Genomic DNA, 18,831 nt, shown 5'->3' on the forward strand with positions numbered 1-18,831 from the left:
ACGTTGGCCAATACTATGTAATAAGTAGCTGAAATAAGCACAAATATCAGGGCATGTCAAAACATCTCTCAAAATCACCTTAGACTCCAGAGGGTTAAAGTAATCACAATTTGATTATAATAAATTATTAATGAATGAAATAAATAATAAAGAAAGAAAGAAAGAAAGAAAGATGAACATATTTTGTATTTTAAAAGAGAAAACTGAAAACTTTAGACTTAATTTATTATAATTACAATTACAAGAACAAGAACAGGAAGTGCATTCTTTCAATAGTCAAACACATAAATACCAAGAAAGTCACTCAGCTTGCTGTTTTTTATTATTGTCCTTCTTAAACAAGTAAACAATTGAGAGATCGAGAGAGAGAGAGAGATGACGTGCGTGTGTGTGTGTGTGTGTGTGTGTGTGTGTGCGGTGCAGATAAATGTGTTTGTGACATGAGGCAATCCCGGACTGGCGGTCAGACATTGGCAGTGTGTGGATCTGGAAGCTGACGCACTGTGGCGGGTCATAAATGGCATTGCGAACGCAGTGATTCAGTCTGTGACATCATCATCATCACAGGCCTGGCGCAGTGCGTCCTCCACATTAGCATTAGCATGTGCTGTGTGCCCTCAGCTGACACAAACAACAACGGCCTGCTTGTTTTGTTTTTTCTTCAGCCACCCACATGAGTCATATATCAGTCAGATTGTGACATGCTGTCTCCAGTTTGTTTTCCACTTTGTTGTTTTCAGTACTCGCTTGCTTTTTTAAATATTTTTTACTGCAAATATGTTAAGCCAAGCAACAGGACTTGGATGCATGTTTTTTTAACGTTTCAGTGTTTACTAATAGAGTACAACAAAAAGAACACAAGGAATCCTGACAAACTATACATCAGTCTAATGCTACAACCCTCAAGAACTACAAATATTTGGGTACCATTATTGACCATTTTTTGAACTTTGAGGCAAACTGTGAAGCTGTGTGCAAGAAGGGGCTTCAGCTCCTGTTTTGTCTCAGGAAATTATCACATTTTCACATTGGCCCCTATTTGCTTACTCTTTTCTATCATGCTTTTACTACGAGTCTATTCTATCCTTCGCTCTGGTGGCATGGTTTGAAAGTTTGTCTCTTAAAAACAGGAATAGACTGAGCCAGGTTATTAAGTGTATAGCAGGTTGATTGGTGAATCACAGCTGAGTATTGAATCCCTGTATAGTAGGCAGCTTTTATTGTAGCTAGTTGTTTTTCAATGGAAAGCCTATAAAGAATGTATTTGCTAAATTTGTGTATCTTAGATATGGAGTACATACTTATTATTGTAGTAACAAGACACACACACATTTATTGCTGTACATGAGGGGTTATTTTGAATTGTAAGAATCCACAGAACAACCAGATGGTTATTCGTTTGTTTGTCACCGTTTCTTCAGGAGACCTGTTGTTTACATTGTTTAGTATGTTACTTAAGCGTAATAAAAGTCAGAGTTATAGTTACTAAAATCTAAACAAAGCAGTCAAGTGTTTTGGTGTTCCAAGTATGGTATCTGTCAGTCACTTTTAGTTAGTAACTTTTTAATTTGACTGATGGAGCAATTAGCCAATGGCTGCATGATTCTTTCGACATATGGTGGTGTTTATTAATTTATTGGACGCGCTGATGTATTTCTACTTTTATTGTTTTGCTTGGCATGCTTGAAGGGTTAGCCTGAGTTTAGATGCTAATCATGTTATGCTAGTTAAAGCTGATTTGGTGATTGTTGGTTTAGCAAAACTTAAGCTTGGGTGTATTGCTGTAAGCAAGGTTAGCTTAGCATCTGCTTAACCCAGAACTCTAAATTGATTAACCCTAAATATGCCTTCCCAAGACATGTTGATTCCAAATCTCGAGTTAACGGAAGAGTATGTTAACCATGAACTTGGACTGCACTATATATCATTTCAGCATCCATATCGCAATGTGCGAAAATGAAAGAGTCACATTTGCTTGATCTGCAATTTCAAAGTGGGATTATAATTCACTAGGAACCATAGTTCAGAACGTGATATGTGGAATCACTGCACATATTAGCTGTAATATAATAGTTTGTAAGGTTTTTATTTGTATGTGTGTTTTTAATGCCCCTGACTGTTAGATTTCAAGCTAATTTAAAACATTTGTACGCAAGATATTTCAAGCTTGCCGCTTTAACAAAGATTAATTGTGTTCAATTATCTATACAATAAAGATATAGTGGTATTTTACATTTGATTTAAATTTATGTACCTCAATACTGTTACCGAACATCATAAAGTGCTGTTTATTTTATTGTGTGTTCTATTGTTTTCACATGTGCTGTAATTTATTTTATTTTGTATATTTTTTGTATAATTTTGTATAGTTTATGCAGATTAATTCCCCTTCAAAATCATCCCAGTCAATGCTACTAGTACTACTAATAATAATAATAATAACAATAACAATAATTAAATAGAGTTTCTTAAATAGAAACTCTAATAATAATAATAATAATAATTATTATTATTATTATATTAATAATAATAATAATAATAGTTGTTGTTGTTGTTGTTGTTGTTATTATTATTACATACATTTCTGAGTTTATTTTTTTAATATTGAGTTTATATTTCAGAACTCTGTGTAGAGCTGCATGATTCTGGATAAACTGTCTTATTTGATTTTAGAATGCCAGATTATGTAAAATGTCACTGAGCGTTTGGCATTTTTCCTGTGTTTCAGGTGATGTCATAACAAGACGCCACACAGTGGAAATGTCCAACCATCACAGAGACCTGTTGACTAAAGCTCTGTATGGACGACTCTTCAGCTTATTGGTCAATAACATCAACTTTTACCTCCAAGGCCATCAAGAAACCACTGGGTAAGATGGATGTGAAAGTGCAGTTTATTTAATTTTTTATTTATTTATTTATTTATTTATTTATTTATTTATTTATTTATTTATTTTATTTTATTTTATTTTATTTTATTTTATTTTATTTTAATTGTATTATTTATTTATTTGTACTTTTACTTTTCAAATTAAGGTTAAAAATTGTTCACTCATTCTAATTTCTCAGTGTGGTTTCAATATATATAAAATTTCACTGATGCTTGTTACAGTGCCTTACACTAATATTGGCACCCTTGGAAAATATGGGCATGAAAACAAATGATATTCTGATCTTTTGGTGAAAATATTGCCACCCCACCTCACTAATATTAATACATATACACTGCACATATTAGTCTATATATACTGTGACAGTTTTTTGCTGCCTTCAATTTTTAAGTTCTTCAGTACTTCAATTGACATCAATTAAACAGACCTAAAATGTGAAGATTTGCAAAACATACAAAAAATAAAGTTGAAACCTCATTAACTTAAAAAAACAATTATAAGGTATCATTATTTTGAACATATTTTGAACATTGTGTGTCTTAACAGTTAGCAGAATGTACACGACTATTACTTGAAGACGGAAAAACACTCAAGAACACACTGATAAACATCAGTCAAAACAAGAGACCACAGTGAAGTTTTGAAATAGTTTGCATAGTGTATGTGAGATTTCCAGCCATAGGACAGATGACAGTATGTGACGGGACCAGTCGTGCATGAGCTGAACACACCCATTGCATTATGGGAAAGGTATCTTGTGGCTAAAACTGAAGATTCTGTGGAAGCCAAAGTATGTTTATTTTCACACATACACAAACCACAATGACTCATTCTACTCTATTTCATAAATCATACTATCCTCCAAAAACAACACACTGAGCATAATTTGGGTTAGACACTTAAATGTGCACTTCAAGAAACAATTAGAAACTGGCAGCTTCTCTAAAAGCTCCATGCAGGATCTAAAAATACTTAGTGTATTAAGAACATTTACTGTGTAATGTTCATTTTTTACTGGCCTTGAACGTGTATTTGGCAATGTTTAGTTTTCAGTTTATTTATTTATTTATTTATTTATTTATTTATTTATTTATTTATTTATTTATTTATTTATTTATTTATGTATTTATTTATTAAAAAAATGAATCAATAAATAAACAAATTAATTGTGTTGCTTTAATTTTTATGTCAAGTTTTAGTATTATAAATTCTATATAGAATACAATTTTCAGAATTATGTTTATATTTAGAGTTCTGAATTCATGTTGGATTTTAAGATTCTGAATGTATTAAATATTTTATAATTCTGATTTCATTTTTGTGGGGGTTTTTTGCCACACAAAATAAGTAACTGCAGTTAAGACTTAAATCATGATTTCATGCTTTCATGCATTTTCTATCCAGTTCTGGATCATTTCTCACACTAACTGTGTTTTTGTAAGTGTACATACACAACAATTAAATGATGAAGTTTAAGAAAAAAGTACTTAGGTCTATTATCAATGCAGAAGTTAAAAATAATACAAGTAAAAAAAAAAAATAAAAAAAAAAAAAATAAAAAAAAAAAAAAAATATACACATATACATATACAGATACACATATACACATATACATATACAGTACATACACTTTTTATTGGACAAAATGTTCTTACAAAAAAAATTGACTTTTAAAAAAAAAAAAAAAAAAGTTCTCATTTATATAGGACTATACACAGTAGTTTGTCCAGGCTAAAGGTCCCAGATCATCAGGTAACTATAAATAAATGGAAAGTTAATCTCCTATTAAAGCAATTTTATTGTAAAGGATAATAAATAAATCCTTATTTAAAAAAAACTGTAAGCAAAAGAAAGCAGGTGAAAAACATTCTTTGTGGCGATGATCACATGCACACGGTTAACGTTAGGCCCTATAATAATCTGTTCAAAGAATGGTGAAAGCGGCAACAGCTGCTGCATACAAAAAATCTGAAGATCTCTTCTCGGTTCTAAGAGCACATTTGCACGCATATTGACAAACGGTCATAAACTAACATTCTAATCTTTAGTGATGACCCAGCTCTGGCGATTTAAAAAATTATTTTCAACCAGCCAAGTAGGCTAGTGGGGTGTCTATCTAACCCGCCACAGCTGAAATCTTCCTGCATTTGGCGGGTTGGCATTAATGTCAAGCCCTGGTTGTGTTGCTTCCTAAAACACCCAGTGAATGTAATTTAGAAATGTCCGTTATTTTTTGTATGTATGTAAGTTTGTATGTAAGTATGTATGTATGCATGTGTGCATGTATGTATGCATGTATGTATGCATGTATGTATGCATGCATGCATGCATGCATGTATGTATGTATGTATGCATGCATGTATGTATGCATGTATGCATGTATGTATGCATGTATGTATGCATGTATGTATGTATGCATGTATGTATGCATGTATGTATGCATGTATGTATGCATGTGTGCATGTATGCATGTATGTATGTATGTATGTATGTATGTATGTATGTATGTATATCACAAACCCACCTAGAGGGACCAAGGTCAACCACCATGTTCAGGAAGATTGACTTTTTCACAGCAGTTCTTAATTTTACACCCTGACTCTATGGATTGAACTTAGCATGTGTGCTAAATGAATAATTGCACATTCACACAATCGAAAGTCTATTGTAATGTGTTTAGCATTGTAAGGAAATGTCAGCCTCTCTGTGCTTGTTCTGAAGTCTGACCAATAACTGGTGTAATGCAGGCCTGTTTCCTGCTTAGCTGTGCAGTCAACATTATAATGTTCACCGACAACCATATGAGAATGTTTACTATGAATTAAAGGTACAATAATAACAATAAAATCCCTAAATGAAGTTAAAAAAATAAAATTTTTGACAATGTAAACTGAATACGGTGACCACAGAACCTTGATAGACCAAACAGATAATTTTGAGAATTGTTCTATCTCTAGTATTTACTAACATGAACAAACAATGAACATTACATTTAATACACTATTTTATAAAGTCTTTTAAACGTTAATTAATGCAAATAAAGTTGTTCATTGTTAGTTCATCTAATGCTAATAAGCATGAAGTAGTTTAATAATGCATTAGTAAACGCTGTACAAGTACTGTATTGGTCAATATTAGTGAATACATTAGCTAAAATTAACTAATGAAACCTTATTGTAAAGTGCAACCCAAACATGTTGACAGTTTCCAGCAATGTCATGTGCTTTAGCTGTGAGAATTTAGGACAGAATTGTCCTGACATTACCTTTCTTTTTTCTTGGAAAACCTGCATGTTCTTTTTTGTTGTATGTGACCTTTAAGTTTTTTCCCCCCTCTTTTTTCACCTGTAATAGAAATGCCTTTGACACTTCAACCCAGTGCAAATTGTTGCCTTCAAATCACCAATCAAAGTTAATATGACTGTAACAATCCCGAAATATGTTTCTGTCTTTTCTGACAGAGATCCTGCCCTTGAGATAAGCATCCTGGACATCTTTGGCTTTGAGGAATTCCAGCGCAATGGTTATGAACAGGTAAAGGAGAGAGCGACGTGATGATGACAATGATCATTACACTTTTAAAGAGATAGTTCAGACAAAAAACTGTCATTTACTCACTCGTCACAAACCTGTTTGACTTCTGTTGAACACAAAAGAAGTTATTCTGAAGAAAGCTGGAAACCTGTAACCACTGACTTCCATAGTATTTGTTTTTCTTACTATCGAAGTCAATGATTGCACATTTCCAGCTTTCTTAGGAAAAACAGAAGTGTTCAACAGAAGAAAAAATCTTATAAAGGTTTTGATAAGGGTGAGTAAAAAGTGTGGAAATGTAATTTTTTGGGGGTGAACTATCCCTTTAAGGCACAAGACTATAGGCAAAATAGTTTTTAATACACATTTTTAAGCTTTTTAGCTTTCCATATTTTCTTTTTATCCAACATACACTTGTAAGTGTTTATTTTGTTGCACTTTTTCAACAGTGCATGTAAGTTTTAATTACTATGCATACTTTTCAACATCGCAATTACATAAAATAAACCAATAGTACTTCCTTTTATTCATTTTTTTTTTTTTTTTTTTACTGAGGGATTTTTTCGGTTTGTCTGGTTATACGGTGTGCAACATTTTATTCTACAAAATAAATGCACGCTTCTCACATTTCCGGGTTTCTCAGTAGCAAAAGTTGTCATAGATGGATAACCTTAGAGCGCAGTGAATGGGAGAGTACAACAGATGATTCTATTTCCTGAAATAATAAAAGAAAAAACTCCAAGATTATGTTATCAGGACTTGGAAAGGAAAAGAAATGTGTGAGACTGATAACTGTAGCCAGAAAGAAGAACACACCCAGCAGATACACAATGTCATAAGATTTAGATTGTCAGCATCTAAAGACAATGTTATTTTTATGTGCAATAACATTGTCAAATGACATTGATATTTGGTTGATTTTAGGTTGTGTTGGAAAGTGACCAAAATAAGAACCAACCAAAATCGAGCCAACATCTTAAACCAACATCATATTGACATCAAATTCTGACATTTATTCATCAGGTATAGCAACCAAGATCCTGTCTGATAGATGTCATAGTGGTAACGTCCACACAATGTCAAGCTGTAACATCATTAGACATTGATATTTGTTTTTTTTTAGGTTGTGTTGGAAAGTAACAAAAATGCAATGTCTGTCCGATGTTGGACATTGACGTTGGGTTCTGATGTCAACCTGTTTTTTGTTAATGCAAATTTCTAATCTGCCAATCACATGGGAGCAACTCATTGCATTTAGGCATGTAGACATGGTCAAGACGATCTGCTGCAGTTCAAACCGAGCATCAAAATTGGGAAGAAAGGTGATTTAAGTGATTTTGAACATTGCATGGTTGTTGGTGCCAGACAGGCTGGTCTGAGTATTTCAGAAACTGCTGATTTACTGTGATTTTCATGCACAACCACTTCTAGGGTTTACAGAGAATGGTCCGAGAAAGAGAAAATATCCAGTGAGCAGCAATTCTGTGGACACAAATGCCTTGTTGATGCCAGAGGTCAGCGGAGAATGACCAGACTGGTTCCAGCTGATAGAAAGGCAACTGTAACTCAAATAATCAATCGTTACAACCGAGGAATGCAGAAGAGCATCTCTAAATGCAACACGTCGAACCTTGAAGCGGATGGGCTACAGCAGCAGAAGACCACACTGGGTGCCACTCCTGTCAGCTAAGAACAGGAAACTGAGGCTAAAACTCGCACAGGCTCACCAAAATTGGACAATAGAAGATAGAAAAACGTTGCCTGATCTGATGAGTCTCGATTTCTGCTGCGACATTTGGATAATAGGGTCAGAATTTGGCTTCAACAACATGAAAGCATGGATCCATTGTGCCTTGTATCAACTATTCAGGCTGGTGGTGGTGGTGTAATGGTGTTGGGGATATTTTCTTGGCACACTTTTGTCCCTTTAGTACTAATTGAGCATTGTGTCAACATCACAGCCTACCTGAGTATTGTTGCAGACCATGTCCATGACCACAGTGTACCCATCTTCTGATGGCTACCTCAAGCAAGATAACATGCCATGTCATAAAGCACGAATCATCTCAGGCTGGATTCTTGAACATGACAATGAGTTCACTGTACTTAAATGTCCTCCACAGTCCCCTGACTCAATCCAATAGAGCACCTTTGGCATGTGGTGGAACGGGAGTTTCGCATCATGGATGTGCAGCCAACAAATCTGCAGCAACTGCATGATGCTATCATGTCAACATGGACCAAAATCTCTGAGGAATATTTCCAGTACCTTATTGAATCTATGCCACAAAGGATTAAGGCAGTTCTGAAGGTAAAAGGGGCATACCAACCCGATACTAGTATGGTGTATCTAATAAAGTGCCCAGTGAGTGTATACTGTAAACGTAAATAATAATATGTTTTTTTTTAATCTAAATATAACAAACGTATAAGTATTTAAGATGCTGATGACCATTAAACGCATCATAACAGTCTTGCGAAAAGGGTCCATATATATATATATATATATATATATATATATATATATATATATATATATATATATATATATATATGTATATATATATATATATGTATGTGTGTGTATATGTGCATATATATATATATATATATATATATATATATATATATATATATATATATATATATATGTATGTATGTATGTGTGCGTATATGTGCATATATATATATATATATATATATATATATATATATATATATATATATATATATATATATATATATATATGTGTGTGTATATGTGCATATATATATGTATATGCAATATACAAAAAGCAATATACAAAATGCTAGCAGTTCTTAATGTAGTCAATACACTACAATGAGTATAATTATACAGTATCTGTTCCTTTTGGTTTATTTGTTTATTTGATTTCCCTATTCACCTAGCCTATCTGATTGTGACCATTTGAAAGCGTCTCTCATACTATTCTAAAATCTGAGGCTAACGTTTTAGCCACTGTTTTAAGCGCAGTCTGAGAGAAATAGCGAACACAAACTCTGTCTCCTCTACTTGCACTTTGCGATGTTCAAAGCGAGATTTGATCTGGCATCTCTGGCATGGGAGGCGGGTGCACTAACAAGGACTCTAAAGGCTGTGGCCTCTAGAATGATTAGGCTTGCTTGCACATCTCCAGCCTGCTGGCATTACATCAGTGAGGACACGAGGCCTTCTAAACCCTGCTGGCTTGCACGGCTTTTTGATGTGGAGCTGCCACTAAGCCACTGGCCAGCGGGAATCAAGACATTGTGCCCATGATCCCGTTTCCCGTAAAACACAAAGCATTGATCTTTCTGACAACATGTTCCTGCCTTGGGCTCTTACTTTTTTTTGTTTTTAGACTTAATGCAAGACGGGATGTTCTTCTACCTTTTTACTCCCACCAGAAAGATATCTCTCTTTAAACTAGACAGGTGTATATATTTTTTTACTTTATAACTTCTCTACCACTATATTTTAAGTTTTCTCTATCTGTGAAGGCTATCCCAGAATGCATTGTAGCACGCTTAAAATGTAGAGTGGCAGATAATGGAGCTCTGCAGAGACTTTGTTGTTTTGTAGGCCAGCCCTGCTTCTTTTGACAAAAAAATGGAGTATAGTTTTTATTTTGGCTTTGGTATTGTTGTAGTTCTTTGACCAACAATTGATTTATGATTCTTTTAGATTCTAACTGAAATAGTTTATGTTTCCAACACACTTTGCTCCTTAAGATGTTCATTTTAAATTGTACCATATTGCCACATGACTTTGGTTTAACCACTACTAAGTTTCTGACAACTGCTTTAATTGTTATTTGGAATGTACAGGTTTGATAACACTTTATTTTGATGATCCATTTGAGTATTAGTAGACTGTCTGCTTAATATCTGTTGATACTGCTCCTTTAACAGACATTTAACTGACAAGAAACTTTGCAACTACTGTACATGTAAATTTACACTAACCCTAACCCCAACCTAACAGTGTACTTATAATCTACTGAAAATTAGTTGGCATGTGGATGCAATGTAACTTAGTCAGCAAATGGTGACCACGGGTTTTATCTAGGTTCATTTGCTGCAGTAGAAAGCGATTATAAACACATCAGGGCTATGAAAAAAGACTATTAATAAATATATATTTTTAAATATAATAATAAAGTTGTACCCAACAACTTCTGTAGTTTCACGTGTGTGTACTGTATATAGGAATGAACCGATATGTAATATTTGATTGATACCAATAACCGTATAACCAATAACTCTTTATCTTTGGAGACCGATATATCGGAATCGGAATCGGAATCGGTTTTATTGCCAAGTGTGCTTCACACACACAAGGAATTTGTTTTGGCTACAGAAGCTTCCAGTGTACATAAAGTGACAAGTGACAACACAAAATAATCTGAAAAAATAAAATAATAATAATAAAAAATGATGAACATTAAACAGATGCGGTTAGTGAAGAAACCTGGATGTTGAGTTGTATGGGCCAATAGCTATTTTTTTTTCCAATATATTATTGCAAAAACTTAATAAACAACTGTAAATTAAGTTAACTATTTATGTCTATGGCCAACTTTCTTTTATATAAAGAAAGTCTACTGCCTTACAACAATGGATAACTAAAATCAACGAAGTCACTGAACGTTAAGTCTTGTGTCCTGTTGGGGATGTTTTCATCCACTCTGGGAGGTCTCAATTTGGCCACAACTTTCTCTGTGTTTCAGCAAATAGAATTATTTTTGCTGACAAATCTTATTTTGACACATATTTTGGGAAAATGCTTTGAAATTTTAAAGACAATCACTAATACACTTTGGGCAAATTTGCTATGCTTTCGTTATGTTTGTGATTGTTTTTGTCCCATTGACATTTTTGAATGCAAAGCCGTGAAGGCATATAATAATGCATTCTTGAAGCATCCTCTTAAAGACATCTCTCATATGGAGAATGAAATTACATGCATTGCTCAGGTCAGTTTTTTTTTTTACTTCAAGAGAGTGTAAAAAATCTTGATGGTTCTGTGGGTCTCATCTATCCAAACTGATCTTTATTTTGTATGTTCTATTGGATTCAAGTCAGGTGATTGGCTGGGCCATTCTACAGCTTGATTTTCTTTTTCTGAAACCATATGTGAGTTTCCTTGGCTTTTGTTTGGATCATTGTTTCCTCTTTATTATCCTGCTAATGTAAATGTTGGACTGAAGCAGCTAAAATTACTTTACAATGACGTTGCTGAAGAACTACTGAGAGATTTTATCTGCTGTATATATAGGTATGTTTAGGCTGCATTACAAAAATGTTGTGTGTGTATATATATATATATATATATATATATATATATATATATATATATATATATATATATATATATATATATATATATATATATATATATATATATATATTCACAGAATTAGTTTTTAATATATCGTGCAAACCTACTTTACACAAAAAAAAAACTAATTTAGGATTTAGTAGACAGCTGTCTATGTGATCAATAGTCAGAAAGGCAGCGTTCAACATTTTTGTGGACAACTCATTTAATATTTGATCTCAAATATAAATTTAGTCTGTTTCTGTGCACCCAGGAGGCGTCAGTTGACATGAAACGTGGTGACAGTTCAGCTCCTTGTGAAACCATTAGTTCATGTGTTGTGGCCGTCCTTCTCAGAGCTGTTTTTATTTTGGACAGAAGCCTGGAGCCAGAGCCAGGCGTGTAGCTGGGTGTGCCGTATGCATTAAATACATCCCCCCAAATCTAAAGAGTAGCATGAAATAAACCAGCTGCTGTCCAGGCTCAGAGTTATGTTATTTTAGTGTTTTAGAGAGAGACAAATGTCTGTCTGAAGGCTAAGACGCCACATGTGTGCCCCCCTGCTCCGAATTTTCTGCAGCCGCGTCTACTGTGTGTTTTTGTGCTGGACAGATGAGATTGACGTGGGACGGGGGTGTTTTCTCCTCAGCTGAACCCTTGGCACTAGACACAAAGGAGTCTCTGTGCTGAGACCCATGAACTGTAAGCGCTGAGTTTTGGCGCTATCCCATGTCATTGTTGTTGTAGACTCTATAGGGAGCAAGGCAGAGGTAAATTAGGGCTGGCGTGGAGTAATGGTTAATGTGTAACTGCTCCTGTTTGAGCTGGTCATCCACGTCCAACTGTGAAATCAGCTGACTGATCCCTCCATGTAAGGAGATCTGCACAGGGAATCCTCTATAACCCTGTCACTTGCTGAAGAAGCATGCTTAAACTAGCCGAGGATGGTTTACTGGTTTAAACTGGTGCTGGCATGTTTAGCTTGTTGACGAGGTACTATATAGGACGTTATTTTGACGCTTTTTAAAAGTTGGTAATGTAATAAGTTTGTTTTATTTTATTAAAATGACAAAACACAAAGAATTCTATGCATTTCTACCTTGAATGGCCATAAAGGTCAATTGATCACATATACTTCAGTGTCTACTTTTCCCAGTGCCTTTGAATATACTTGCCTTTGTTGCCTAGCAACTTTATTCTAACAAAAATAAAACTTTCTGAAAGAAAAAACAACTTTACTTCAGACATGACTTTCAAACTGTCAAAAGTGGCATTTTCACTGTGGTGAAAAACTTTGCTCTCCTTCTTGCTGGACAACAGGAGGTACAGTACCACCTTCAGGGGTGGTCTAGCTTGTAAACAAGTATAGGCTGCATTACAAAAATGTTGTACTTGCGTTCTGTGAATGAACGTCGCCTCATTGTTCCATCCCAAAGAGGGAAGAAATCACTTTCCCGAACTCTTACATTCAATCTGCCCAGTTGGTGGAATGAACTCCCTAACTACATCAGAACAGCAGAGTCACATGCTGTCTTCAAGAAACGACTAAAAACGCAACTGTTTAGTCTCCACTTTCCTTCCTAATCTGCAACTGCCTCTCTGGCTATACCATTAACTGTGCCCTCTCTCTCTCTCTCTCTCTCTCTCTCTCTCTCTCTCTCTCTCTCAAAAAAATAAAAATAAAAAATAAAATAAAATAAAAAAAATATTTTTTACTAATGCTTTGCTTCTTAGACTTTACACACCTGAAACTTGTCTATAGCACTTGTTCACTGCTGCTCTTATAGTTGTGTGAATTGCTTCCTTGTCCTCATTTGTAAGATAAATGTGGATAAAAGCGTCTGCTAAATGACTAAATGGAAATGTAAATGTATTTTTAAGGTAATGACTTCATAAAATATGATGATAAATATTCAAAGCTTAATTCTAAAATCTCCAGAGACCCTTTGAATGATATGACATAAAATGATAGATGTACAATTCGCTACAGTCTTACACTGTGTCCTAACAATATGCGACAAGACAAGATTCTAGCAACAAGCAAATGGCACCAAAAGCAACACAACATGACAGAAACATTTAAATAATGCACTCCCAAAGAAATGGTAAAGGCTTTTGATATACATATTAAACCTTTTAAAACTGATTAATAGGCTGCTGGGTGACTGTTGTTGGTTTGCACTGAATCACAGTTCTGATTTTCAAACTGTTTGCCATTTTTATTTTCAAGATCTGAGGCGAACTATCTGCCGCTGCTGCTTTTAGTAGTATGGCAATAAATGTGATTTAAAATGTTATTTAAACTCACCTTGGTGTCATTTAACACTAAGTAAAGCACATAATCTGTACCTGAGGGATCATGGTCATACTAGTAAATGCTGTTGTTCTGCTGCAATATCGAGGTAGTAGAAAGCATTTCTAAAATAGAAATTCCACACAACGGCATCATAGATTGTTAGGACAAAAACTCTTTTTAACATTGACAAGATGCCTTTTTTTTGTTGTGTGTTGCAGCACCCTGTCGTGTGTAGTCATGATACGTTGTTATATGATGGACATTCTAGTAATTGTAGAATTTTGGTAGTTCCAATGTTATGGTGTGTCCAATGTTGAATAGATACCAATCAATCTATCACTCATCAAAGTAAGTGTTAAATACATTTTCATTCATTTATTTTCTTTTCGGCTTAGTCCCTTTATTAATCAGGGATCAAAAAATTGTCTAACAAATTTAATTAATAAAACCTTAACTATGTAATATTGTATTTCACAGTGTTGTAGACATGGTTTAATTTGTATGAGTTGGACTGTTTTTCTCAATGCACTGAAAAATAGAATTAGAACTTAGAACAAGAATTAAATTAGAACGTATTTGTTTTCTGTTTGTTTGTTTGTTTGTTTTTAAAGTTTTTTTTTCTGGTCATATCAACTTGCGTCAGTCAAACTGAGTAAAATATTAAGTTAAACCAAGTTAAAATAAGTTTAAAAAGTTAAAATAAGTTAAAGCATCATAAAAATATTTGTTGACTTTTTTTACATTACATTTTTTACAGTGAGTCAGGTTAATGATGGCAGAATTTCCACGTCAATCTGAATAGGTATCCACATCGTATGGTCAACAGGGGTCTTCCTGGCAAGAAATGTTATCCCATCTGGTTCAAGACAACAGAAGGCATTCTGTGGCACAAGTCCCAAAAAAATCTTCATGATGGTAATGGGGGGAATGTGTTACAACACCCAGGAATGCTCATGACACTCCACCATTGAAAGAGCCTACAGTAAAGTGGTCGTAAGAGTGATAGAACTGTGCTGTGATGCACTTCAGGGGGGTATTATTTGCACAGAATATTGTTTTTTCTATTCCAATGTGTACGTTCCTGTTGTTTTTCAATGTAAATATGCCCTTAATGGATGCTCATGAACGTTACGCTCAAGTCTCATGTCTTTAATGTGATGCACACATGAGCACCTTGTTTTTTTTTTGGATGATTTCAACTTTTGCAAGTAGCGTCATTCATCAATGTCAGTTCCAAAGCTGTTGACCAGTTGAAGGAGGTTTCAAGCGTTGTGAGCTTTTGTATACAGACGCTCATGGGAGCTGAGTCTGGATTCCCTCGCACAACTTTTTAATTAAATGTTTCCTGATGACTTCATCTCATATATTTAGTCAGAAAGAAGCATTCTGTGTGAATCACCCCTGAGAAGATCCAATGAGTCCAATGTTTTCTTCTTCATCATATGAGGAGTCCACATACATGTGCTTCTTTTACCTGGGGAAGTGATGGCACCGGGGTGCACTGTGTGAAATGTGTGTTCAAATTGTTGCCTCCAAATTTTCCAGATTTCATTCCAAATAAGCACTTGTGGGATGTGCTGGACTAACAAGGTCGAACCACAGCACCTCCACCAATCATCCCACAGGATTTGAAGGATCTGCTGCTAACGCCTTGGTGTTAGATACTACAAGACTCTTTCAGGGGTCTTGTAGAGTTCATGGCTCAGCGGGTAGATGTTGTTTTGGCAGTATTTACTGTACATTAGAAGACTGACAGCATATTAGACAAACTGCCACTATATGGTACATTATTTGTGTATGGTAAAGCTGGTTAGTGATGGTTTAGCTGGTGAAACAGCACAGATAAGAACAACACAACAAACTTTTTATTCATGGATCTGTTGTCAAGCTTGTATGTCTTGACATATTCTGAGAGGTAGACAGATCTTATGCAAGGATGTTATCCTTGACAATGTTGGGCAGGGTGTAAATCAGGTCTGGTGCTAGAAGATTCTTGAGCAGTACACTTATGATGGCATATGCAACGCATTGGGGAATGCTAACAAGACAGCAAGATGTTGATTGCTTGTCTCCAAAATGGTATGCACATTCAATCCACACACAAGATTTGCACTCCTTGACATTGCAAGGTCACTGGAATGAGAGAGGGAAAAAAAGAAAAAACACGAGGGGTGAATGTTTGTGATTATGGAGCAAGAATGTGGTATGTATTGCCCATTAGGGGCTTACAGGTGTCAGAATTGGATTTAATCAAAATCCCCATGTATAAAAGTATTTTATGTACTCCTTTTCTGTACATTAATTTACAGAAATCACTGCACTGCTATTGGCATTTTTTCCCATATACTAAAGTCTCGGAATCTACCAATTATAACAAATTGTCATGTTTTAAAGGGCATAATTTTATTAAAATTTTGTTTTTATCCTGACTCCAAAATAGGCATTTTCAATAGGGTATATTATAAGGTAAATCATCTGTAGTGTATTTTGAGCTGAAACTTTCTGTTGTTGACATACTTATATATTACATATTATACATTGTATTTATTGTGTTTCCTAAAAAAAAATTGCAAATAATTTATAGGCAGCACCATATTTGACACTGAAGCATATAAGCCAAATTCCCACCATCTGGTTGCGTGTTTCCAGGAATGGTAAGGGAAAAAAAAGCAGTTATAGTTCTGTTTTTCCATCTGAGCTTGGCTCAGCATGGCACAATTAGAATTCATAAGCACAGCTGACTAAACTCTGCTGAAGCATGCTGGTAATGTGCATGTTGTTACATTGCCACTTTGGTCATGTAGTTGTTCTCTAGCGTCTATTTACTTTCTGAAGCTGGTCATGTGTGCTATTTGAGTGACGTAAACACAGATACCTGGTCGTTCTTCATATCATACATGCTGGGTACATCTTGTATGTCTGTACAGGCATTTAGGTCACATGCTTTGTCTATGACTGACTAAAAAAAAAAACGAAATGCCAAAAAAAGGTGCATACTGATTGTTACACTTCTGAAAATGTGCACTTAAAGTATTCAGATGATGCACTTAACAAAAAAAAAGTAAATAAAATTGAGATGATGGATAATTCATGCAGTTTATTTAGCATGCAACTGTCACAGATTCATTTAAACAGAGAGGGAGGGGCTCTCATATTTTGAAAATGACATGTCATAGACATAATTAACATAATGCATAGTGTGTAATGTTTAATTTGGAATACAACCAAACACACTATGACCCATCAAGCTATTAGTGAGCCATCTTATGGGCTATTTAGTGCTCTTTAGCTATATATTATAGTGTCCTCGATACAGACAAACATTGGTGACAGCCATCGCTCTGATTGGATGCTCATTTAGTGAAGCCTTTCTAAAGTCTACATTGTAATTTTCCATCTGTTTACCTGTGCATGGAATGATGGAAGTAATCAGCATCATTATTAAGGCTTAGTTCACACAAAACTGAAATTTCTGTCATTATTTACTCTTGAGTTTTTTCTTTTTTTCTGCTGAACACTAAAATGTTGGAATTCTGTAACCCTTGACATAATTTTTGGGTAAATCAGATCCTTTGAATTAGGAATATAGACTGTTGGTACCTGTTAATACAATACAGGCTTATTGGAAATATGTACTTCAGCCTACATTTTTGTGATACCACACAAAAATACATTTGACTGCAGTTGTTTAGGTAAAATTAATGCTGTGGGGCAGTATGCCAATAACAGCTTTTGCTAATTTTTACATTAATGCTGTTTATAGGGATATATTGTCAATTAATAAAGGATTATTTTTGTGCAGTTCTTTGCAGAACATCAAATAAATACAATTTTTTAAAAATAAAATCAGCTTAGCAGTGTCTATGATTGGTAATCAAATACATTTACCTCATCTATCTCCATTTGGACAACTTTTCTGGTATGGTCTGTTTGCTCAGTTTCACTTTCAGAGATTAAAGATCATGTAAAATCAAAATGTGGACATGTAGAACTATAAAAACATACAATAAAACATACCCTAATGAATATTTGTCACATCTGTAAGTGGATTTGTCATCTGAAATGTGCAACAATATGTATCTGGAGCAATATATTTTATGTTTCGCAAAACAATGTAGGCTGAGGCATGTAGTTAATATAGCTAAATCCTTACACATGAACATAGAATGCAGTCAACTGTAGTCTTTTTGATCTGCTCAATCACAGCTTTTTGTCCTAGTCAGCTTTTGTTGCTCTTTGATGTCGAGTATCATTTCCTTTAGAAACCCCAGTGAGCTTGAAGTGCTGATCAACAGTAAGTTCTGCTTGTACTCTACGCTTGTGTACAGTTGTTTATAAACTCAACCTCACTACACTTAAATGAAGGAACCAAAACTAAAATGTGACTTAATTTGTGACTTAAATTGTCATTTACTGCTTTAATTTGTCAGTATACTTTAAAGTGAAATCAAAAAACAAAGTCATAGGACAACATAAAAAAAATAAAATAAAATAAAATATATATATATATATATTTGTTTCTGTATTATGCTGTCATGCTGTGTTCACACCAGACGTGGCATGCGCAAATAAAAATTGCGCTATTCATGTCAAATTCGCTTCATTCGCACATGGTTTCGCGTTATAGGTGGGCTATCTGTTTGCCCAGTGACTCTAGTTTCGTTGCTTAATTGCTAACATGGATTTTATTGAGACAGTAACTGTGCTTTAGGAATGCTGAAAAACAGCGTAGATTTGTTCAGCGCCATGTCTGAGTTTGCTAGATCCTTTCAGATACACACCCATTTCATC

The 18,831-nt window shown here is 34.5% G+C and overlaps 1 protein-coding gene across 1 annotated transcript in view; it reads left to right on the forward strand.

The window, feature by feature from the left end:
* The window catches only part of myo16 (myosin XVI), a 255,324-nt gene that overhangs the window by 140,477 nt on the left and 96,016 nt on the right, over positions 1 to 18,831 (forward strand). Inside the window, 2 exon segments of the mRNA XM_056464750.1 lie at positions 2,729 to 2,870; positions 6,352 to 6,424. Of these exon segments, the coding sequence (XP_056320725.1) occupies positions 2,729 to 2,870; positions 6,352 to 6,424 (215 nt within the window).

The sequence above is a fragment of the Danio aesculapii genome, chromosome 9 (assembly GCF_903798145.1).
Source record: "Danio aesculapii chromosome 9, fDanAes4.1, whole genome shotgun sequence".
Lineage (NCBI taxonomy): Eukaryota > Metazoa > Chordata > Actinopteri > Cypriniformes > Danionidae > Danio > Danio aesculapii.